The sequence below is a fragment of the Taudactylus pleione genome, unplaced genomic scaffold (assembly GCF_031769625.1).
Source record: "Taudactylus pleione unplaced genomic scaffold, aTauple2 ptg000016l, whole genome shotgun sequence".
In the NCBI taxonomy this organism is placed as follows: Eukaryota; Metazoa; Chordata; class Amphibia; order Anura; family Myobatrachidae; genus Taudactylus; species Taudactylus pleione.
In genome coordinates, this window is record NW_028284418.1 from 15,107,733 (window position 1) to 15,133,691 (window position 25,959).

Consider the following 25,959-nt stretch of genomic DNA (forward strand, 5'->3'; position numbering starts at 1 on the left):
CGGACCCTCCCCCATGTCAGGCCAGGAGATGCTGTATATATCCACCAGCAGACAGGATGCTGCTTTTTTATCAGTGACCTTCAGATTCCCCTACGTGTGATACTAGTCGTTGCTGTTGTGTCCCGTGACGTCACTTGAGGACGTGCAGAGCTCCGAGAGGCAGCAGCAGAGCCGGAGAGAGACAAGCCAGAGCGGCTGCATCTGCCACAGGTGCCTGGGAATGGGGATCCTTAGATGGAGTAATAGCTAGATAGACTGAAGCGCTCTATGTCAAGTGCTGCTGCTGAGGAAGCTGATCTGTGCTCCAGGAGGGAGATTGTGATATAGATCAGGTACAGAGTGGCAGGAGCTGAGATATTGGGAGCGGGTTGTTGTGCAATGGTTGGTGTGTGATAGAGAGATTTGTCATAATGTTTTTTATCTCCTGCAGTGGTGTTAGTGTTCTGTAGACACAACCAAAGAAACTAATGCTTGTTTTTGCTTTTATCGTGCACTTTTGTTTATGTGTTAACATGTCTTAATTTATTTATTTGGTATTTTGGAACCTTAGTGTTAGGAAATGCTACTTATAATCTTTGTTTTTAGTCTGTTCAAAGCAAGTAGATAATAATTATTACTTATTATTATTATTATTATTATTATTATTATTATTATTATTATTATTATTATTAACAACGCTGTGTTTATTATTTTTAGTTCTAGAAGAATTTTGGTGGTGCTATTTTGCCTATTGATGATTTTGACTGTTTTTGTTTTTGACATGGTATTTGTCATTTGCTATACTTAATAAATAAAAAGGAGAACCTAGTCTAATGGCAATTATGATCATGTTTTGTCAGAGTGTAGTAGGTTCCATGATTGCTGCAGATGTCATAGGCAAACGCAGGGGGGGCTTCCGGTTGCCTGGAAACCCTCCTCCCCCAGCCCAACCCACACCATGACCACAATAGAAATAGTAATATAGTAGAATTTTACTAGCTTTGCATGTTTTTCTCAGTATCACAAATTAAATAATTAGTAACACCTGTGGATCTTTTAACATGTGTTAGCCAGTAATAAATACACCTATGCGCCAACTAGGAGATCTAGAAAACATCCATGTTAGGGGTGCACTGCTATAGACTATCTATAGGCTTAATTATTAATACTGGATAATAATACACTATCCAGTGCATAACGAGCCCAATATGTAGATATATGTCCAGGGCAGTGCTAGGTTCTGCTGCTCCCCCAGAGATCGGGACTTGCTCCAATGCTCGGGAATGGTGCCCACATCTGAAATAAAAAACATTCAGCTCAGGCAGGATGGCCCTACTTAATAGCAAACTGTGATCACTGGTCCTGTATATACTAGAATTATGACACATAATACACTTTGTATGACGTAAAGCTGAATAAGTGCTAATTATGCCCTCTTCATGGACTAGCCACACTCACTCTAAAATGAAGCATTTGGAAACCCGCCTTAAGAAATCTTGCGTTTGCCACTGGATGTGGTAGGCCCACTCCAGGTCATGTACCTGTAACTAATGATCTGACCAATAGATCAGACATGTTTTTTTAAGCATCTGTTTTACAAGTGTGTTAACCCTGAACAGGCTATCTGGGATGAATAGGGGAAAACTGTAATTCTCCCTAAAAGATTACTCCTGAAGCCTTATGTAGAAATTTTAGCAACTGATACCCCATAATCGCTCACACGTAACCAAATTAACCTAAATGAGTCCCTTTCACACAGCTCTAGTTACGACACTGGATTGATTCTCTAAAGCACCACTGCCCATCACAATGCTAGCCCTTGCCCCTCCCCCAAAGTAACAGGTGGCCACTGGTCACCTAGCTGAAACTAATATAGGTTTGTTAATTTGCATGCTACTTATTACTAGTTGCTATGGCAAAGACATATGTTACCATGATAGATCTTGCTGGTGTACCATGGTGCATTTAGGATTAATATATGCTAGTTTCCATAATCAAGGTTTATTGTAACTAAAGTGAAACCTATATCAAAATGCATCTAGCTAAGGACACTGCATTCTATAGGACGCTCAGCGCTGCTGCTCACCACCCCCAGCGCCGGCCGGCTGTGTACAGAGAACCCCAGCCGGACAGTGGGGACTAGATATAAAAATAATAGGAGCGCTAGTAATTGGCTGCTGGTTTAAAAAATAAATTTATTCTATATAAAACAATCAAATATACATTAGATCAATCAAATCATTTTAGTACAGGTAGAATGGTTAATAAGGCTAATTGCCACAAATTACAGCACGGATCCGGCCTGACCTATATAAAAAATGTATAACAGACAGACATGTAAAAAATATATAAAAAATATCAATATATATTATAAACAATTGGGATATGCCGACCACTTTTACATAGATCAATAAGCATCAATTCGGTCAGATTATGGTAGTGGAGTATGGAGTAGATGTTTAGTAGCAGTCAACGGATCTGTATTAATAATTGTTAGTACAGGACGTGGGGACACCCGCCGGCGGGTCTCTGCCACAGCGGGCCACCCACCACGCCGGTCACTGTGTCAGCGACAAAGGACCCCAGCCGGACGCCGGGGACACCCGTGCTGGAGACCGCCGACTGGTCCCAGCCATAGCGGGCCACCAGCATTCCCGCTGGACCATCAGGGAATTAAAATAAATGAAAAAAAATATATTAATAATAATAATAATAATAATAAAAAAATCTGCATTATGATTGGCCGGCTTCCGGCAGCTGAATGATGACATCATCATCATCAGCCAGAGAGGGGATAGGCTAGGAGGAGCAGACTGCAGAGAAGAGGCAGGTAAGCAGAAAACCCTGCTCTTGTCTGAAAGGGGTCTACCTGGGAATTTCCCAGGTAGACATTGTAGTGTGAAAGGGGGGTCTCGACCAAATACCAGGGAATTTGCACAGGAGAAATTCCTGGGTCTGAACAGGAAATTTCCCGGGTTGTATGTCTGAAAGGGGTATTAGTAAATAGACCCCCAAGAGGCTCATGCTGTGTCTGACAAAATTTAGACCCAAGTTGAAAGTGCAAAATGACCCTGGAAAAAAGAAAATTTAGCTTAGTCTGCAGAGAGGGCCATATAAGCGAGATGCATATAACTTTGTAAGGGTAACATATGCACCTTTTCTACTTCTGGAGAGAACACTAGTGTATGTGCCTGGTTTACACCAGGAATTGTGGCTTTACAATGGTAGTAGTAAACGCTAAAATTTAATTCCAAATGTAAATATGCTTTATTGCAAATATCACTTTTATTGTGAATTGATTGAGGCAACCACATTACTATAGCATTAGCAGAGGTGGCAGGGATTCGGAAAATTCAGCCAATCAAAAGTGACTGATGGTCATCATCAAATCCCAGTTTGGACAAATGATCTGCCTCCAAAAAGGCACATGTTTGTCTTTCCTGTGGTCAGCATGGGATACATTTCCTGCGAACACGCCATTATTACGTTTTGGCGGTGTTTACTAGCTTTGCAACCCCTGTTCTGCATCCCTAAGTGCAAGAAGTTGGAAGTGCAGAATGTATTTGTTGAAGAAAAAAGCAAAAATTGTACACATTTTGTTTGTGCAACCCTGCATGAACTCCACAAAGAGTAAAGGCATTCTAAAATGCCAGGCCACTTTCCAGCCTAAAGAGCAAGCACCCAAAAATAGGGAGGCTGTTATCAGTACAGGGTACAATTTATTTTTAGTGTTCATCTGAGAATTATTTATTTGGAGGGTGTTAATGTCACTTAAAGGACACCCACTCTGACCCAGAAATCATTTTTGGCAGTGGACCGGGAGCATTCCAGAAATGACAGTTCTGAGATGGGTTAATAATAGCTAGTGGTGTGTTCATAGTACTTAACCTTCTAGCATAATGGCAATTGACTTTTCTGTTTTTTCCTTTGGTGGGGCCTTCGAATAGGTAAGACTTATAGTAGTTAGGCTTTGCAGCTGCACAGCCTGCTGGGAAGGGGAGCGATCCCTCATTGCCTGCTTATTAGAGATTGGCCATTCAGCCAAGAGAGCGTATCCACAACTGCATGTGTAGGTGACTGGTAAAAACCCCTTTATTTTGAGGAACTTCATAATGAAACTCTTGAACAATACACCTAGTACAAAAATATGCTAAGCAATAGTGTGGTACTGTTTATATTCCTGTCGCTGAGATCCTACATTTTTATAAAGATAAGTACTGTTCCTGTATCCACATAATCCCTATAGGGCAGGCTGCATAATTTCACATTTATCATTTTGTTTGTAGTCTAATATCTAGAATCAAGAATGAATCGTAGGATAATAGATGTGTTAAGGGGCCCATACGTCTACTGACAATTCGGCTGATCATCGGATCAGAATGGAAATGCAGACCGGCGGCTATCGATGTTTGCCAATCCGTCAGAGGATCGGTGAATTCTACATGTTAAAAGTCACCGATTTGAAATAATGATCATATTTTGATCGTGATCTGCAAATCCGTGAAATCCCCCAACTCCAGTATTTGGGGATCGCTGAATATGTGACAGCCAGTCGCTGGTGTATGTGGACCTGTACTTAGTGGTGGCCATACCTTTTATTTTATTGTGGTTAAGCTGGGTACACGCTAAACAATTATCGGGCCAATCAGTAGATAATTGGCTGATTGCCACAATAATAGTAATCAGCCGATAATTGGGTGATTGGCCAGATGAATTGTATAGTGTGTGTATGCAGGAGTGTAAAGGCCCCCATACACAAGCCAACAGATTGCCCGATCAGTCGCTGGTGTATGGGGGCCTTTAGCTGAATAAAAGGATACAAACACTACTGTAATCGGGAGGTCGGGATCTGATGTGCTGAAAATCCAAATCCCATGGAATGATCTCTTCTCCAGATGCTGGCTCAGTACGTGGTGGCGGTGACCAGCAATAAGCAGAGTTTGTCCGCCTGTCTGAAAGGGATGTCTCCCGACTACGCTGAGCAGATAAAGCGAAAGAAACTTTCACTTACTGTCTCGCACAGGCCTGGGGAGCGGGAAGCGTTGTAGACGTGGGACGCACATGCATGTCATGTGTACATCGCATGCACGGCTCTGGCAGGTCGCTCGCACAGCTCACCGTAGCACTAAGCCCCGCCCCCTGAGTCAGATTTTTTTTAAATTATACAGATGGCAATCTGAGTAGAACAACTAGACTGAGGTCAACCTAATTCCTGTACCGTACAAACAAAGGAGACCGAAGACCATATAGATGCAGAAAACTAAGCTTACCTGAAACCTTGTAAGTGTGAACATAAACATGCTTAGGAGACCAACTGGGAATGGGTAGAAGGAGGAAGCATCGTATTTTCTTGGACGAGGAACGTAATTTAGGCCCCCACGAACGTGGGAGAACTTCCAAAGAGAAGGACTAGGCTACTTCTGTTATTTAGGTGGTTGGGCCTGCTGCTACTTCTGTCCTCTAGGAGCACCTGAAACCAGAGATGGATCAGGTATAAAATACTGAAGCTTAGAGAACACAACCAATAGACCTAACAAGATAACAGGGTGGGTAGGGTGGGAGCTGTTGCTAGGTGGCAATCCTATTCCCTAGAACAAAGAGAGTTTGCAGATCATAGTTCCTGCAAACTAGTGTTTGTTCGTCGGGAGGCTTGACACCTAGTAACAGCTGGTGGCAGACTACCAACATCAAAAAGTAACAATAATTGGAAAAACCAATCATCAGTATAGTGATTCCTTCGTGGAGCACTCTTTTGTACATAAATGATTTGTTAGTATAATTAAAAATTAGCTTTTAATATATTTCCAATAAAAGAATAGGGATTTGTTGTGCTCATTTATAAAATATCTAATTGAGCTCCCTTAGCAATTAATCTCATGAACTTATAAAAATATATCTATTATAAGAATTAGCATAAAGTATGTGGTGACTATGCTTGTTTGAATTCATATGCTCATATAGCTCCTGATGTGTACATAATATATTATAATAGCAGGGTCAGGTACAGTTCGTATGACATATAAAAATTTTAAATAATAATTGGAAATAACTCATAAATTAGAACTGTATGTAATAATAACCACTTGGTCATTTGAGATAAATCTATAAATTGAGTGTGATAATAGCGTGTCTGCTGAGTATCATCCCAAATTCATATACCATGTATGGCCAAACACAAACACATATGCAAATGATCCCCTGCTTGCAACAAATTAATCCTATTGCCGGGTTGGATACTACCTCAATGTAACCAACAATATATAAATATACACATGAAATGCTAGCAGAGTACTCTGAAAAAAGGGGAGAGCAAAGACTACCCTGTTGGCGTAAATATCCCAGATGACCTGATACTGATTTATATCAGGATAGCAATCCCGGATGACATACTTAAATATTATACATTACTATAGGCAAATATCATGTAGTGTCACATAACCCCATACAAATGTAAATAGTAAGTACGGAGTACAAGTACCTGGTCCCCTCTGCTGTCCAGGGTCTTCTATGGGCGGACACCTGGATGAGAGAGGGATCAGGAATAACTCCGATAGAAAATAAAGGGAGAGGTGGGGGACACCGATCCGTACGTGGTGTTAGGCAGTGTCTGTTGCTGAAAGCATTGCAGAAATCTAAATGCGCCACCGGACCAGGTTACGACCCACCTGAAGAAGAGTACCTGAGTTAAAATGACTGAAGGATCGTGCCTGACACCCTGCTACCGTGCTGCTCCCTCCTGCAGTGGGGAGTGACTGACTCGACACGTGTTTCACCACAACGGGCTTGTTCACCATACGGTCATTGCTGACTTTCGTGAGGGCAGTTTCAGTGGAACGATGGCCTGGAAAGGTATTTTCTGTAAGGCCAGAGAGTAAAAGCGAAAGGGCCGAGCCATATAAGCGTGTCATGGCTGAGGCTAGGCCTGTTTCAAATTTGGGCCCGTATTCAATTAGGTGCGAAAAGCCGTGATCGGCGAAAAAGTATCGCCGATTGTGTCTCTTCGACAGGCGGAAACTATTCGCTGTATTCAATTGTAAAGACTTTTCGCGTACGCGGAAAGTCAATGCAATGTAATAAGTGAAAAAGTTTTGCCTATGAATTCCCTGCGGTTTTGGCGTGAATTGTGGTTAGGGGGTGCAATGGTGCAGAAACCACTCTGCACCCTTTGGACAGCCCCCCCAAAGGATAACTGTGTAAAAAAAAGAGAAACACCCCAAAAAAAGCACTTTGAAAATGGGGGCGGAAAAGTACAAAGTGGGGGTACAAACGCAAAAACTAGGAAATAGACTTTTGGGGGTCTGCAAGTATGGGGGAGTTATTTTTGTTCTATTGCAGGTGTTTGCTGAAGGTGCATTTTTAGCGCATCTTAACTTTAGTGTTATATACGGCAGAGAAGAGTATGGATCGATGCACCGCTCAGTTCCAGATGTCTACTGCCTCTTGACAGAGGATGCGGAAACTTGTGACTCCCATTTTGTTGCGGTAAGAGACTGCATTCCTGTTGTCCAGGCAGAGCTGAACCAAGATCTCTTGATTATTCGAAGGAACTAGAGATGATAGGTTTAATTTGGCAGCCCTTCACTCCAAAAGGTTGATGTGGGCTGTTGATCCCGAGCAGGCCATCTCCCCCTTACCGCTTTTTGTTTTGTGAATGCTCCCCAGTCTTCAAGAGAGGTGTCGGTGGTAATGACGATTTCTGGGGGAGGGGATAAATGGGGTCTTGGATGAGGTAGCGGAAGGGTTGTCCAACTGAGAATCTCCCTGTGAACTGTGGGAGGTAGGGGAATGACATTTGACCAAGTAAATCCTTGTTGAAGGAGACAGGAAAGAAGGTGTTGAGAATGTCTGTATATGAGGGGAGAATGGATGAAACCTGGATCCTGCGCTCTGATCTTCCCTATGACCTTGGCTAAATCTCTCATGGAAAGCTGGTGGCGAATGACCTGGGTTACGAAGGCTTGAATGTTTCTCCATTTTTCTGAGGGAACAGAGACTGAGAAAGAAGGGGAATCTGAGAAACCACAGAAAAATGATTGATTGACAAGGTGTCAAAACTGATTTGTCTACGTTCACTGTGAAACCTAAATTCTGAAGGAGAGACAAAAGGATGTCCCTGTGAGAGAGAACAACTTCTCTGGGTGGATAACCAGGAGATCGTCCAAGTAGATGACACAGCGGACTCCCCTTCTGATGGAGGTGTGTCACAACAGCCTTCATGAGGTGGGTGAACGTGTATGGGGCGTTGGACAGGTAAACACCATCACTGATAGAAGGTATCGTTCCAGAGGAATCTCAGGAGTCTCCTGTGGTTCGGGTGAACTTGGATTGTATGAAAGGCCTCTTTGAGATATATTTTGATACAAAAGTCGTTCCTGATGAGCAGGAAAGGCACGTCTGCTAGGCCCTCCATTCAGAAGGAACGAGGTTTTATGTACTGTTCATGGATTTGACGTTTAAAATGGTAGGTACCTTGTTTCTTCACGGGGAAAAAGGTGACTGACCCAACCCTTTTTGGGCATGTCCGCTAGCTCAATTTTGCCTTGATGTAACACTAGGGATAGGACCCCATTTAGCAGAGGACTGGCATTCTTTGTGCAGGGGAATACCTGGTGTGGAAATCGAAAAAGGGGGAGGGACAGACCATTTTCCATGATCTTTAGCAACCACCTGTCTGTCGTAATCTGCTTCCAGATATCTGTTGCTTGAGAAAGACAGGTGGAAGTGGTTGTACAGAAGCGACTTACTGTATCCTCTGACTTTCCTGGAGGAGTTGGAGTTGCCTGACACTGCGCCTCTTGCCACTCGTGTCCGAGAGAAATCTCCCCTAGGTGCTGTGGGGGCACCTCGCTGATCTCAGGTCGAACTGCTGGCTCTGATAGAATGACCCTCCTGGCAAAAGGGCCATTTTGGAGCGTGGAGGCCCTGCAGATCTGCAAAGGATTTACAAGCTTTATAGCGGACTTTCACCTCATCTATAAAGTCGGGACCAAATATGTCGCAGTCTGTCAGGTTGGGAACATCCACAGGCCTTGGAGCTAGGTTGGTCAGAGCCGCACTAGCTAAACAGAGCGTTCTGCGGGTATTGGATATGAAGTGGAATGTTTGACCAATCATTAATGTAGCCCTGCTAATAGCCTTTAAGAGGGCAATTTTGGAAGCAACCAGGGAGTCTTGGAAGCCGCTAGAGACTCCTTATTTTCTCCGCCTTGTCTAAGACAAATGGCCCAGCAGTGTCTGAGACTTTAAACTGAATCTTCTCAGCAACTTATCTATAGTGTCACTCTGGGCTTTATCCCCGACTAGTGACGCAAGAGCTGGATCGATCTCCGGAGCGAACAGGGTAGGAATGTCTGGAATGCCAATATGGTTGCAGAGAACCATCTCGTCCTCCTTAATGAGGGCGGTTCTAAAGGCCAATGGAGCAAACTGATATACCTGGGAGCGCTCGCTGAGAGCCCAATGAGACATATATAATTTGGAAGGTGGCATTCTGCCTGCTAAGGCTAACTGGGCCATCTGCAGGTCACTGTGTTCGCCTCTGCGAGAGGACGCACTGGTTCTTGTGACCTCCTCCGACTCCCAGTCCATGGAGGGGTAACTGGTAACTTTTATATGAATGAGCAGGGGACTACGAACATTTTCCCTGTACTGCGTATGCGCAAACGATGGGAAAATAGCAGCGGCGGCCATTTTCCAGTTGTTTGTACAGCGCCGGACCCCCGCGCCGACGTGGGACTACGATGAGGTAGGTAATACTATGGGTGCAGGGTGTGCGTTACAGGGCCCCCCTGGACCCAGGGGCCCGTGTGCCACGCACACCCTGCACCCATTATAGATACGCCCCTGGGATGCATGTGTATGTGGCAGACACAGACACTGTGTCCTACATTTTCCACGCTGAGGAAAAATCTGACTCAGGGGGCGGGGCTTATCGCTACTGTGACCTGCTTGAGCCGTGCATGTGATGCGCATGCGCGTCCCGTGGATTCAGCGCTGACCGCTCCCCAGGCCTGTGCGAGAAGGTAAATGAAAGTTTCTTTCACTTTACCTTCTCAGCGTAGTCGGGAGGCTTGCACCTAACCCACCAGCTGTTGCTGGGTGGCAAGTCTCCCGTCGAACAAATCCAGAATGCGACCCGACATTGCAACGTGAAAAGAGTTTTGCAAGTCATGTTTATTTTTGTTACCTCTTAATAGCAACATATTTCTGCCTAATCTTTGGTTATATTTTTAACAGGCCTGTGTGTGAATCTCATCCTGCCTTTACACAGTTTAGAAAAGGACTAGATTTGATATAGGCTTAGTTGTTTATTTTTTATTCTGACACAAATGGTTGTTCAGCTCCACAAGCCTCAGACACAGAGCAAAACAGTGTGAATTATTAATATAGATGCTGTTTACAAACCAAGATGGTTTCATGCAAAGTGGTTTGGGTTATTGAGCAAAAAAGCAGGAACACTCTTTTTGCAGACATAATGGGATTGTTGTATACATCCAATCACTCTATTGCTTTTTGTGAAATTAGAAAACTTATTTTGAATCTTGTCACTATTTTAAAATAAAGCAACTGTACATGTTTTACTTACCAAGTCTTTTCATGTAGCAAATGCCATACTTCACAGCTGGTCTGCCCTGATGGCTCATTTTATTGTCTGATCAGGCTTGAACTGGCTGAAAGGGACCCATACATCAAGAGAATCTATTTGCACAATGCTCTATTTTGCGGATGATCAGCAAAGTCTAACATGTTGGATTTTGCCGATCGTCCGAGAAACTGAGATCGGGAATCGCCAAATTAGAATGGTAAATCGGGAGAATCGGCCAGTTGATATATGAACCCCTTAATGCCGTGTATCCACTAGGCAATTAAATTGAGTGATTGAACAACATCGTTATTGTTCAATCGCTCATTAATTGTTCACAAATCGGGCATGAAAATGTCGAAAGCGACCAGCGATGCGCACTCCCGCTGGTCGTTTTCGACATCAATCATCGCCTGAACATGACGGTCAATCTGCCGATAACTACAGCTTGGGCATATTCAGGGATGAGGGAGGATGCCTACACTGAACAATATATCGTTCAGTGTAGGGACTGCAGGGGAAGAGGAACGACCGTACGATTACAATGTTACTGTCGTTACACTATCTGCTAGTGGATACGCACCTAAAGTTGTTAGAGGTTTCTCTGTGGGGCCACAGAGCTAAATGACCCTTTTATAGCATGCTTAATGCAAGGAAATCACAAATAAATTATTTATTGTCCCCAGAGGTCATAAAATGTTGTAGAGTCTATCCATTTATAGAATAATAATTTATATCCTGACATATTAGGAGTCCCTCCTTGGTCAGTAAGATTGTGAGCAGGGCCCTTTCACCTCTTTGTCTGTTTATCACTCAGTCTTGATTTGTTCCTAGTTCCGAGTTGTAAAGTGCAGAATGTGCTGGCACTGCTAGTGTTAATAAACAAATAAATGTGAAACTCTGGTTGATTAGCTACAGCACTGCTGAAATAAAGATCATACCGATGTATTAAGTACCATCCAGTAACCAGAATACCTTTATAAATTTCTATGCATTACTGTAGAAATAATAATGTAGACTGTCTCCTTATTGTCATTTCTAAACACAATTTTTGACTTTGTGGGCCTTGTCTCTGGTGATTCAGGAGGGGGATGTCTCTGGAGCAATCGGGGTGTGTTGTGCCGTGAATACTCTCATTGAGGCCCCACCCCTGCTGCAAAATGCTGTGGTTTGATGCTTTTTGCAGCAGGAGGTGGGGCCACAATAATGCAATCATGTCTTCAGAGATCTACCCATTTTACATTTACTGCAGAAGTGGACGGGACGCGGGAGGTCTGTCAACCGTTTCTTTCAGGAACTTCAGGGATAGTAGGAAAGTATGTTTCTAAATAAAGTAAAGCATAGAAGCCAACTGACCAGCAATGCTCTTGGATTCTAAGGATTTCTTCCTGGTTTTCAGCTTTGAAAATAGGCATACATCCAAATTCTGCTTCCTGCATTTTGGATGTGTTTAAAATGCAAAAATTAATGTTTTTATGAAATCACTAAACCCCAAACTGACCCGATGGTGATTGAAGCTGGGCATACATTGGCGGAGATTTATCAAAGCTTGAAGATAGGTAAATGGTTAGTACTTTAGCTCTCTCCATATCAGCTTCTGTCATTTTACAGGTTGTGTTTGAATATTGAAAGGAGCTGATTGGTTGGTACTTTGGGGTCCATAAACTAAGTGGATATAAGGGGGCCAAACAAAAAAGGCAGAAAAATAATATCCATACATATTGCTTCTCCGTATATATGTGCCTTCAGGCTGCTACTGCTAAGAGCAGGCTAGGATATTACACTGCCATAGGCACCTATGGAACGCTAAGTACCCAGCTATTACTAAGAAGAATTGAAGAGGCGAGCGGGTGAAGGTATTATGTTACTGTTAGAAGAAACTGAGATATTTGCAGTTAAAGATACATTTGACCTGAATTGTACATGGGACTTTTAAATGAACAAAATATATCTGTAAATAGACTAACTTTTAAAATAACATTGTTACTATGATCCCGCGGTCATAACACCTTCATCCCAAAAAAATTAAATTTTTCTGAAAATTGTTTCATAACACCTTCATCCACTCGTCTCTTCAAATGTCCTTTAATGTCAGCGGTCTTCTCCAGCTGATGGACATGCAATGACGATCCGGCATGCCAACCAATTGATGTTTTTGGATCAGTTGTGCACATACACAGTACAATTATCTGAGTGATACACCAATATTAGCATATGCCCAGCATAAGTGTGATGTGCTTGTGTATAAAGACTCCACACCAAATTGTTCCTGGGAACTAGTTTAAAATGTTGGCGACTGTGTGAAGTAATGGTGCGTACACGCGTAGCGATCTGTCAGTGATGCGATATCGCTGACAGATCGTTATGCACCCTCCCTGGTATGCTGGATGATCAATTTCGATCATCGAGCACACCACCAACTTTACCGTCGACTATAGCGGCGCGAGTCCCTATAGTAACTTGCTCGATATCGAGCAAGTTAACCGGCATGGACACCCGATGAACGATATCGCTATTGTCCATACAAGGCCGCGCATCGCTAGTCGAAGGTAACTTGGTAGGGACCATTTAAAAGAAAGATTTGAAAGATAACTGTATCGATCTCTTTCAAATCTTCCTTTTAAATCGCTACGTGTGTATGCACCATAACAGTTCATCCTGTTTATGACTGACATTTTACTAGCCAAATTCATTAGAGTGGAAGTAGGAGATAGAGTTCATAAAGCCATTATAAACCACCTTAGGTGACTGCAGGGAACCTACATCTAGTTATATTTGTGAAACATAAAGTACAGTTTGATTGCAAAGAGTAGAAGTATCCGATATTACGGAACTTGATCAAATCAAAATCCTATCTATGCAAGCTTATATTCAGCTACAGTGGAAGTTCAAACAGATGTATTTGTAATTCTATTCACAGTTTATATGGTTCACAGTTTATATGGTGCACAGTGTATTAGCACCGCAGCATTAGTATAAATATGTAGTTGCGGCTACAGTAGCTATCACATCTGAATCAGGTCTAGAGACTTAAATATGCTGCCAGTGTGTTATTTATCGTAAAGGTTAACTATGTACATACCTGAGCCAGTTAAGGATGGGGCTTGGGTTATGGGTGTTGGTATTAGTGTGATAGTGCCACTGTCAGTAACATTTTCACACTCCTTGTGTAAACCAAGGTCAATCCAAATAAAACCCTGAATACTTTTATATATTATTGTGCTAATGTTGTTCTAAATCTGTTTTAGGTTATGTAAACCTTTATTTTCATTAAAGTGTTAACATCCTGCCTGTTCATTTGCAGGTTTCCTTGAATCCTGGGCAGTTCCAGTCTCTGGAGAATTGCAGCATCCAAGTAGTAATGTTCTGTGTCTCACTTGTTACAGGTGAGAAGATTAGTGCACCATGGGAGCAGTGGTTATAGACGACAATCCATCTACAGTAAAGGCCCCTGATGGCGGCTGGGGCTGGGCAGTCCTCTTTGGCTGTTTTGTCATCACTGGTTTCTCCTATGCTTTTCCCAAAGCAGTCAGTGTATTTTTTAAGGAACTTATCAGGGAATTTGGCATTGGCTACAGTGACACAGCTTGGATATCTTCTATCCTACTTGCTATGCTGTATGGGACAGGTGAGTTTCAGAAAGGTAGGATAAGTGTGATTGTATATATGGACTATGTCTTAGATTTTGAGACCTAGTGGAAGTTTTCCAAATGGACATATTGATGAGATGGTGGCGTTATGTAGAGTAAAAGTGGGTACACACCTGACAGATATATCCGCAGATTACGGTCGTTCGTACACACTGAACGGCCATCATCTGTGACTTGCTGCGGTTCCCGGCGACCAGGGGGCATGTCGGGGGCGTATCCCGGTGGCCGGGGAGGGGCGGGTCCCCCCCCCTGCGGCTGCTGCTGTGTGTGTAGACCGCCCGTACACACTTGCCTATGGACAGATGTGTATCTGTCCATCGGCTGTGCAGCACAGCCAATGCGTTATGTCGGTGAACGCTGACGTTCATCGACCTATGGCGGGCACACACGGGCCGACTGGCAGCAGATACATTGGCCGATCAATTGATCAGCCAATGTATCTGTCAGTGTGTACTCGGCATAAGAAACACATAATAAAGGACTGAGGGACTTTGATTTGTGATAGAAGGTATGGGGATGACAGGGGACATTGGGTGCATTAATACCCCCTCTTCTAAATATGGACTTCCTTTTTGAGGCTTCTCTATTTCTAAACTAACTTAATTTTGCTAAAATAAAGATAATGGAATTGATTACAAGCAAATTGCTATTTTGCCAGATGACATGGAGCTTACTGGTGTTTATGTGACTCCTATTCCCATCTTTGTTTGCACTGCAAAGAAGAAAGGTGCATAATGTAGTCTGGAAAAAGTCCCAGGTGGAGGAACAAAGGTTTCTTCTACAGGGCTACGGGCCTGATTCAGACCCGTTCGCTATTTGTGGTCGTTCGTTCAAAAACAAGGGGTGGCTAAATGATCCGTTCGCAAATTGCAGTCTGTTCACACCTCTAAGTCTGAACGAGCGAGCAATACATACGCTCGTTTATTTGTTAAAAACGCCCCCTGGCCGCTCGCACCATACGTCATGTCCGCTATTTATTAGATTAATCGAGTACATCGACCAGCGTATGAACTGCTCGCTATTCTTGTGGCTGGTTTTTGCTACCACAATCTTGCGAGCAGTTCTGGCTATAAAATAACCCAGTGACGTGCTCAATGACGCTGCTGTATTAATTATGCACACCCATAAAACGCCCGTTTTGACCTTTAAGCACGCCTGCGTTCTGATCTCCACTCCCCATTTTCAAGCACCTTCCCCTGTTACCACCCACATACGCCTCATTCTGTCACTCAAAATAGCAGGCATTCGCTATATTGCGAGCACATGAATTTCGGCCGCACTGACTGGTTCGCGCATGCGTATAATGATCCGTACGCATGCGCAGATGTGCGAACATCGCTCGGAACGAGCGTACTGCCGCTAGCGAGTGGCTCTGAATGAGGGCCAATGTTCCAGCATGTCAGCCTTGCTACACTCTGTTATATTCCTTTCATGCTGTGCATGGAGCAAATACAGAAGGTACAATAGGGATTTTCTGATCCCTCCTGGTATAGGTACATGGGTAGGGATTAAGGGCCTATTTCAGACCCGCTCGCTAAGATGCGTTCGCACGCAGCCTGCCGATATTTGCAATCTGCGCATGCATGTAATACGCAATGTGCGAACCAGTCACTGCAATCGCGAAGCAATTGCCCCTTGTGCACAGACGCCTCGCAAGAATGAGTGACAGGATGAGCCTTTTGTGGGTGGTGACGGGTTGGTCGATGGAAATGGGGGTGTGGTGTTGCGAACGCAGGCGTTTCTGTGCATCTTAACGCTGTTTCAGAGGCGTGCATAATTAAGACGTAGCGTCATAACACACGTGACATGGCTAAGTTGCACACTGAAGTGCTTGCGGTAGGGCATGGTAAGCCACAAGTGCTGCGTATGGGTCCGACGTTACCGATTGTTTAAAACCCTTCCTGGAGATGACGTGTATTACTAAGGGAAAGTGGGCTGGTGGGCATCTACATACGCACTGCGATCGCACGCCAAGACATAGTGGACGTGCTAATGTCTTGCCGTGCGATCGCATACTTTGGCAGCTGACGGCTGCGTGTGAACACATCTAGCGAGCGGGTCTGTATCGGGCTCACTGTCCCTAGCAGTTATTTTTATACGCTAAACGGTATGAATGTTGTAGCCTCATGCTAAAATTGCACGTGTCATTCATGAAATGTCTAATTACGTCATAAAGCTACGACTAGAACATTACACACAGAATTTCATTAATGCTTCAGTTCTGCCTTTTGAACCCACTTTGTATGCAGCCTCATAAAACAACTCCAAGGCGCGTATTTTGCTGGCAGCTAAGCTTGTGTGTATGTTAATGTGTCTTTGGAAAACATATCAACACTTTCATAGTTGACTTTATTTTAAATATTCAAAATGGGATGTGTCATACTCTATTTTGAACATTGCAAATCTCTTTTCTTTGTGCTACTTTTTGAATCCGTATTCTGTATAAAAAAAACATTTTGCATTTGCTGGAAGCAGACAGTAGTTAGGTCTGATGCAGAAGCCTGCATGACGTTTGTTTTTGTGTTTTTCTAAACGACCTGGGTGAGCCTAACCAGGATAAAGGCCATGTAATCCGGCCTAGTATAGTGTCTGGCTACCGAGTGATGACAGATTGATAGTGCTGCAGGCCTGTAAGCTGAAGACAGCTGGACTGGCAGCCTGTCTCACAAGCAGTCAGCCATTATGTAGAAGGAATCAATAGGTATTTTATGCTGGGGCATAACCTTGACATTTATTTTTTAAGTTTAGAAATTAAATCAAATCTGTAGCTACCGTGGGCAGCGCCGTATTTTGTGCAAATTGTTTTAGCCGTTACTGGAACATGTCTCCCAATATTCTGCTTTTTTTTTTTTTTCCACCTGTTCTCCAATTGAGAAACCTTATTGCATTTCTGCTAATCATACTTTTAACATCAGCTTATTAGTTGAACCTAGGTTACTGCAATTCTAAAAATCGCAGGAAAACCCAAGCAGACAACCCTGGTGAAGCAGGTATAATTTGGATATCTTATATCTGACTGGAATGCAGCAAATGTATTTCCATAGATGTCAACCTGACCTATTTCACCCTGAAGATACATTTCTGATCCTGTATGTTTTGTACGTGCTATGCAACAGACTTTCCAAGTTGATTTACTGCTACAATTCTCCTTGTGGGTGATTCTTTTCAGCATTGTGTAACTGTTAGTATTGAGTACATAAATATGCTAAATCTATTCTCATTAGCAGTTTATACAATGTGGTTAGCTGGGCATAGATCTGCCTCTGAGGCACACAGACACACACATACAGACCCCCCGCCCCAGATCTAATCCATTTTTTAGTGACCGGCTTAACCTGTCCATCAAAAACAGTAAACAAGTATAATCTACCCTAATTACTGGTAAACAAATGGCTTTACTGTTAGAGGGTGCGGCTGTTAAACTGGCTGATCAGGCTATTACAGGAGCAGTGATTTTTAATGCTGTAGAACAGAAGCACAGCCAGAAAAGTTCTGTTATTGCATATATACATATGAATTGGGTAAACTTCATAGTAATGCTGGGCATACACTATACAGTTATCTGTCAGACATCTGTCCAATCTGGCTTTTTGAACTGAAAACCTGGTAGTGTATGGGAACAAATGACAATCGACTATTTCCTAACAAACACTGGAAAACAGACAAAAATGGTCGTTCAGACAAATTGGTTAAATCAAATGATCGTTTTTGTCCGTTTTCCAGTGTTTGGGACCATATGGCCGCATATCATTTGCTCTCATACATTACCAGGTTTTCATTCTGACCAGCCAGATTGGACAGATGTCTGACAGATAATTGTATAGTGAATGCCCAACACAAGGGTCAGCGGCAGAACTATGGGAGACTTTGGAGCCGCTTCCGCCGGGCTCCAGATCTGAAGAGGCACCTCCTCATTTGTCCACAACATATTCACCCCACTTAGTGCTGTAATTATATACCCGGAGTGTACCGTCACGGCCGCCCAATACATGGCATCCCTTCCCGGCACCTGAGAAGCCACCATACACTAGTGGAGAGCTCCATGTCAGACCATCGGCTGCCGCCTATCTATAGCCTGCCTGCATGTAAATTGCTACATTACAGTGTCAGCGGCTGTGAGAGGGGGCGGGCAACAAATTAGAACTTGCCTCCAGGCATCTGGGATGAACTAACGCCACTGACAAAGGTGGAATCACTCGTGGTATGAATGCACCATCCTGTCACATGTTAAAAAATAAAAAAAAAAACCCTTCTAAATTAAGCTTTTATGTGTACTTGTTTTCTTTTGGATTGAAATTGATTCCCCAGTTTCTTATTGTGCAGGTCCTTTGTGCAGTATCTGTGTGAACCGGTTTGGGTGCCGGCCAGTAATGATGGTTGGCGGTCTTTGTGCCTCACTTGGGATGGTGTGTGCATCTTTTTGTACAAGTATCATCACGATCTACCTCACTGCTGGAGTCCTCACAGGTAAGTTACAGCAGTACCTCTACATAATGATCACGTAGAGCAAATAGTATAGATCATATTTACTATACATGCTTTGGAGGGTATTCTATAAACAGTGGCAGATTTCCCACTAGGCCTGTGTCTTGCTGGGGATAGCACAGGAGGTTGCCCACCCACCGCATCAGAGCCGCTGATACTTTTTACAATTTTTATTTAGAGCAGCAGGGGAAGGGGGGGGGGGGGGTTGCAAGCAGCGGGAGGTTGGGGTCTGCCTTTCTAATTCCTCTCCTCTCTTCCAGGAGGTTTCAGGATCAGGGGGCGGAACCTGAGGGAGCAGGGTGGGGGCAAATAATATTGTGCCCGAGGGTGGCCTGATCCCTAAATTTGTCTTTGTGTATGAAATCTGTAGTGTAGCTTTTTGAAGGCAGTTGGATTTGCATAATTATCATTTTATTTCACCTAGACCTTTTAAATCTGAATCTGTTTTGATGATTGCCATTATGGATCTGTGGGTGAAGAAGACACAATAATGTAGTAGAATAAGGAATTACTGGATCACTTTCAACAGTAACCCAGTAGTTGCCTGTGAAATAAGTTTTAGTGGTACTGGTACGTAGAGGTTTTCAATATTTAGATGAGTAGCAAAGTATACCAAAGGCCGTGCAGGGCTTCAGTTAGAAACCTATGTTTGCGCACTCACAACCTGACCCACCTTCAGCTCATTGGCTGTATGACCTCTTGCCCACCTCTCTTCCATTAGTAGTAAAGAGAAAGCAAATTATCTAGGTGCACTGCCAGCCTGGAAGAATGAAATGGGATAGTGGGGAGTGAGGGACTCTTATTCGCACTGATCCAATTATTTAATAGTCTTCACTGCCCACCCACCTTCCAACTACCAGCTAGTGTGAACTTGAGCTAATGATCCAAGGATGGGGCAGGATGCAAATGGTAAAACATTTTTTTTCTCCAGCAGGCCTTTGGACTCAATCCCTGTATAGCCATATGTGTCAAAGGTTGAAACACTTAAAGAACATGGCTGATTTTAGCTAATAATAACTTTATTCTACTGGTACTCTTTAAAGAGAATGGTATTTATGATCCACTGTGAATTGATAGGTTGCATTTTCATGAGTATTGTCTAAGCCATTGATAGTTACTTGCACTGTGTATTAGTAACATATGCACTTTAATAGGGGGTATACAAGGAGAATTTTCAACACTGTGCTATTATACAACGATAGTGTAATTATCTGTTCACAGTATAACTCCAATGGTGGTTATTTTATGTGTATTATAAAGATCTCCAGCTAGAAAAATGTAACTAACAAATAGTATTATACATTATATAGCAATCATGCCTGTCAACCGTATTATTTAACCTTGATTACATTTTAATTTTGCACTGTTATTGTTTTGTAACAGGTTTAGGTCTAGCACTGAATTTCCAGCCTTCACTCATCATGTTAAATCGATACTTTGACAAACGCCGCCCACTGGCCAATGGATTAGCGGCTGCTGGGAGCCCGGTATTCCTCTGTGCCCTATCTCCTCTGGGGCAAGTGCTGCAGTATGAGTTTGGCTGGCGTGGTGGGTTTCTTATACTTGGGGGCCTGCTCCTTAACTGCTGTGTATGTGGTGCCCTAATGAGGCCACTGGAACCCCCAAAGAAAGAAAATGAGGAGACCAAACAAGTAAAACAAACCAAACCTAAAAAGCTTCTGGACTTTACAGTGTTCAAGGACAGAGGCTTTGTCATCTACACTGTAGCTGCTTCTATTATGGTTTTAGGACTCTTTGTACCACCGGTGTTTGTGGTGAGCTATGCAAAAGACCTTGGGACGCAAGACACCAAGGCAGCTTTCCTTCTCACCGTGCTTGGATTTATTGATATATTTGCACGGCCCACCTGTGGTGTTCTCGCTGGGCTGAAGTGGGTCCGACCACGCTGTGTCTATTTTTTAGGCTTTGCTATGATTTTTAATGGTTTCGCAGATCTGATGGGCTCCATGGCAGATACCTACGCAGGTCTGGTTGTTTTCTGCATCTTCTTTGGTATTTCATATGGGATGGTTGGTGCTCTGCAATTTGAAGTCCTCATGGCAATTGTTGGCACACACAAGTTCTCCAGTGCTATTGGACTGGTGCTTATGGCGGAAGCTATAGCTGTCCTTATTGGACCACCATCCGCAGGTAAATTTTGTTGTTTATGATTGCTACTTTGGTTAAGAAAATTGTCCATTAAGTTATCTTTTTGTTTTATTAATGTAACAATGAAACCTAATGTTAGGGTATTGCTTCAGTCACAAGTACACTCAGGTCTGGAATGTGTTACAGCTATTGCATTACAGTCCAGTAACAATTCTACCAATTTAATGTATTTATGGCATGGACCTCATCTTATTGGTCTTCGGGCCTGAATTAAAGATGGATGCAGAACATATAACTGCTGCGTCTCTGGACACAGAAGCGATGTGTAATGCTGAAGGAGGCATTTGATGGAAAAAGAAGCCTCCTGACAGCATCTGCGATCCGAGTGCTGCGTCCAAAGATGCAGCATCGGATCAACATCGGTCGCAATGTTTTCAGCATCGGCCACCTGAGTAAGCTGAAGCTTACTCAGTCTGACCATCTTCTACCCGCTTCCAAGGCCAGGAAATCTGCGTCCTCTGACGCAGACCCTGGCCTCTGCACTTCCAGGAAAAAAAAGGGCATCTCTCCCTGTTTCTGGGAAAGTAGGCCATCCCTGCAGTCTCCCCTCCCCCAAACATCTTGGTGGCACTGCATGCGATCATGCAGGACCCGTTCTGTACATGCCCACTTGCAAGGCCAGGAAATCTGGGTCCGCCGATGCAGACCCTGGCCTCTGCTCTCCCAGGAAACGAGAGCAACTCAACCCCATTTCAGGGAACGCAGGCCATCACCACCCTCTACCCGCTACCCTCTTCGCCAAACTTCTTGGTGGCACTGCGTGCAATCACACAGGACCCGTTCTATACATGCGCAGAACAGGTCCAGCGCATGCGCCCAACTATCGGGTTTGTACATAAACCATTGCTTTTGTGTACGTATGTGAATCTGGCCCTTCATCTTCTGCTTGTCCATGTGTATCCTTTTTTGATGTGGCCACGAATAGAAAAACCTGTAGCTGATAACATCTGATTTCGCAAAGCAGCACAGATGTCAGGAGGTGCATTTGCTCATCCTTTGGTAGGCACTTGTGTACAAGGGACATTGGGCCTGATTCAGAGATGTGCAAAAATCTAATGGTTTGCGTACATCTCCGCTATTTTGGGGTCTGTGCATGCGCAGTACTCGTTCTTTGCATGTGCAGACCGGCTTCTGCGATTCTGCTCGCAAGTCGCAGCACGACTTTTATGCTGCAGCATTTGGTGGGGGAGGAGTGAGGGGCGTGTCTGGTCAGCATTCCTGGAAACGGGGGCGTGTATCCACTATTTTCAGGGAGGGACGAGGCCAGGGTCTGCGTTGGTGGATGCAAATTTCCTAGCTTCGCAGGCTGCCAGGAACTGGCCAGGCTGAGTAATGGTGCGTACACACAGGGCCTGATTCAGAGCCGGACGCTCTGACCAGAGCGCTCGCTCTGAATCAGGGTCCTCCTACCTAAAAATGGAGCGGCCTCCTGGCCGCTCGCATAGCTGTGGGTGACCACCCACAGCTTATGCGAGCGGCCAAAAAGATAGTCGCGATGGTCACCATCGACAGCACGCCCCCTTTGGTGCGAGACCGATATCGACAGCTTGGCTGTCGCTATGCGGGTCTCGCGCATTCGCACGATGGAGCTCCCTCCGTCGTGCGCATGCGCATTAGGGCACCATCGACCCGCCTGAGCGCTCGCGGGTCTGAATTAGGCCCACTGTACGATTAAAATGCACAATATGAACGATGACTATATCGACCATATCATTATCGTTAATTTTTTGGTACCTACCAATCCTCAAACGACCAGCGATGCACGGGCACGTATGGACAATAACTCGATCGACCATCGCCCTTGCATGCAGTATCGACCAGGTTACATAGGGACCCGGCCCGTCGTTGGTGGTGTGCTGGATGATCGATAATGAACATCCAGCACACCGGGAAGGTGCAGGACGATCAGTCATCGATATTATTGCTGACTGATCGTACCGCGTGTACGCACCATAATTCTCAGCTTAGGCAGCCTGGCCAAAGGAGCAACCATCGCCACTGATGGTAGCGATGGTGATTCGAGGCAGTGTCTATGGAAGCAGCACTCAAATCGCAGATGCTGCAAGGACGTGTCTATTTCCTACAGACGCCTCCTGCTGCATTTGCATTTGAGTTGGACGGTATTGCACAGCTGCTTCCCTGCGGTTGTGCAATTTGTGAATCAGGCCCAATGTCATGTGGGGTTGGGAGTAGAGACCATAATGTAGTCTGTATGAAAGTTAGTGATAGAGCAGTATCTCCCAACCGCATGGAATGATAATTCCACACTCCCCTATATGGAACAGATGTCATATATCCAACTTGTTTTCACAATGGGACCAATATAGGGCCCTCATTTTTTAGTCTATGGCAGGGACGGGGAACCTCAGGCCTGGGGGCTGTATAAGGCCCTTGGAATCATTTGAGATGGCCCGCTGAGCTTTTTTTTGCTAGCCTCATCTGGCTAGCAGGGTGTCTAGAATGGCCCCCCTGCAGCCAGAATCTATGCAGCAGTGCCGCATGGAGCGTCCATAGGACGCTGCAGACGGTCACACCACTGCCCTTACAGCTCCCCGGAGCATCCTCTGGATACTCCTGGCATTGCTGTAATTACCAGCAATTGTAGCCCCACCCCTATGTGACATCACACAGAGGGAGCATGGCCTACACCAGGCCCGCAAGTAATATTATATATATATATCAAAATGGCCCTCGGCAGAAAAAAGGTTCCCCACCTCTGGTCTATGGAGAATCGGCCAAACAAAATCCAGACCTATTAGTCACTTGTTGCCCACAGATCATGAAAATTGTAGATAATTATTCAGGAACTAGTGATAACTAAAAGTGAAAAAAGGCCTTAAAGAAATGGTTACAGAATAACTTGTTCACATACATTCCTCCAAACGCTTGCTTAAAAATAAAAAAATCCTTCTATATAGGATTTGTGTTTACCATTATTTTGTACTCAGATACGTTTGCTTTTCCCTTGTCATTTGTAGGTAAAATTTTGGACGCAACTGGAAGATACATGTTCGTTTTTATCATTGCCGGTGTTGAAGTAGTCACTTCTGCACTGGTTTTAACAAGCGGCAATTTCTTCTGCATCAAGAAAAAACCGGATGAACCACACTGTAAAGAGGAGGTGGCAGAAATAGGCGAGATCAATAAATCCGAAGACAAAGCACTTGAGAACAAGAAGGAAGAATTGGCAGACGTAGAAGAGTTATTGAAAGAGGGGGAAAAAGAAAAAAATGGTGAAGTTGTGACTAACCCAGAGACATGTGTGTGACGGCTGATGGACATATAGGAAATTGTTCTAGATTAGTTTTAGGGCTGTGCCAGTTATTGATCAGCCACAAAACAGTACATGCATAGTGTGGCAGAGCAGAGTCCCGTTTTTGAAGTAATCTAAAATGGTTAAGATTATACTATTATACTTGTAAACTGTTGTAATGACCCATCATGCTTTTTTTTATTACTTGCTTGGGTTAATACGTTTTTAGATATATATATATTTTTTTTCTTTATTTTTACAGTGTGTGTATTGTAAATCGCTGATATTTATCATTTTATTTATGGAATCTCTGTTTTTGTGATATTCGATTTTGGTTGTATTTGGTATTTGCACTGAGAAGTGAGTAAATTATATGTATATATAAACACATATTTTTAAACAATGGATTGTACAATTTATTTATTCGCACATGCGAAAAGCTATTTGTGAGATCTGACAGAATGCTTATTTTGTTCTAAACTACTCTGATCTACTGCATTTCATTGCTGAACACTGTAACTGCCTAATCATATAACCTTATGTAACTCAGGAAGGCGCAGAGTGTGCGTTTACAATTCTCCTACATGCCACTACGGCTATGGTTATGAGCAGGCAGAGGGCTTCTTTTGATTGAGAATTGTGAATTATTGGAATTGTTATGGTATTGTTTTGTTTGATTGAATGGAAAACAAGAGTGCTCAAGGAAATTAGGTCACATTTACAGCAAACACTGCTTTAGTATCGGGCCAAACGGGAAGGTTGACTTTTTAGACTGTTGTGTGTGACTAAAATCTAAAACTATGCCAGTGAGCTCAAGGCAAGGTAGTTTATTTTTTATTTTGTTTTCTTGTTTTTGCCTCCCCCTCTGGGGGACCTCAGAGTGGGAGGCCGACTTCTCCAATTCGACCAGTGTTGGCACAATACCACCACGGATGCCTGGGTTCGAGAAGTAGTCTCTCAGGGGTACGCCCTGTCTTTTTGGTTCAGGCCGCCCCACCAGTTTTTTTGCACGAGTCCTTCTCTGGACAAGACCAAAGCTTCCCAGATTCAGGTGGCTATACAATCCTTGCTACAAGCAGGGGTCATTGTTCCCGTTCCGCAGTCTCAACGCGGGACGGGGTACTATTCTACTCTGTTTCTGGTACAGAAGCCCAATGGTTCTCATCGCCCTATCCTGAATTTGAAGTCTCTGAACAAATACCTCAGAGTTCCCAAGTTCAGGATGGAAACGTTACGTACCACCATTCTGGAGATGGATCCCGGGGATTACATGGTCTCCCTGGATATCCAGGAAGCCTATCTCCATGTGCCCATAGCACCTGCACACCAGCGGCATCTGAGGTTTGCTATCCTGCAACATCACTACCAGTTTCGGGCGTTGCCTTTTGGCCTTTCCACGGCTCCGAGAGTGTTCACCAAGGTGATGGCAATTATGGCCGCCCACCTTCGGGGCCAGGGTATACGGCTGCTGCCGTATCTGGACGATCTTCTTCTGCTGGCGAGCTCCCTGGAGGTACTTCTTCGACATCTCCACCTGACCATTGCTTGTCTTCAGGCACACGGGTGGTTGATAAATTGGAACAAGTCATCTCTGATCCCATCACAACGGATGGTCCATTTGGGAGCCCTTCTGGATTCTCGTCAACAAAGGATTTTTCTGACTCCAGAAAAGGTGTCCTCCCTACAACTGAGGATACACAGTTGCCTGAGCAGTTGCAGGGTGTCGGTCCACTCAGCAATGAGAGTCCTGGGATCTATGGTGTCGGCATTCGACATGGTGGAATTTGCCCAGCTCCATTCCAGGTCTCTGCAGGGGCAGATTCTGTCCGAATGGAATGGGT

General features: G+C 44.1%; 1 protein-coding gene across 2 annotated transcripts; it reads left to right on the forward strand.

Annotated features, from left to right (window-relative positions):
- On the forward strand, positions 1-24,445 carry SLC16A3 (solute carrier family 16 member 3). 2 transcript variants are annotated; one of them, XM_088473330.1, is made up of 5 exons: positions 1-332; positions 13,948-14,189; positions 18,535-18,678; positions 20,080-20,847; positions 23,844-24,445. In XM_088473330.1, the coding sequence occupies exons 2-5, from the start codon at positions 13,967-13,969 to the stop codon at positions 24,131-24,133; spliced, it is 1,425 nt and encodes a 474-aa protein (XP_088329456.1). In that variant the 5' UTR covers positions 1-332; positions 13,948-13,966; the 3' UTR covers positions 24,134-24,445. The 2 variants fall into 2 exon arrangements, with proteins under 2 accessions (XP_088329456.1, XP_088329457.1); XM_088473331.1 differs by having other exon boundaries at positions 1-210.
- Positions 24,446-25,959: the final 1,514 nt, after the last annotated feature.

Bases quoted from the DNA above. Each gene is read 5' to 3' on its own strand.
- SLC16A3 (XM_088473330.1), top strand. From the start codon at position 13,967: ATGGGAGCAGTGGTTATAGACGACAATCCATCTACAGTAAAGGCCCCT. The intron at 14,190-18,534 runs GTGAGTTTCAGA...CTTATTGTGCAG, and splicing joins TGCTATGCTGTATGGGACAG to GTCCTTTGTGCAGTATCTGT. The intron at 20,848-23,843 runs GTAAATTTTGTT...TGTCATTTGTAG, and splicing joins TATTGGACCACCATCCGCAG to GTAAAATTTTGGACGCAACT.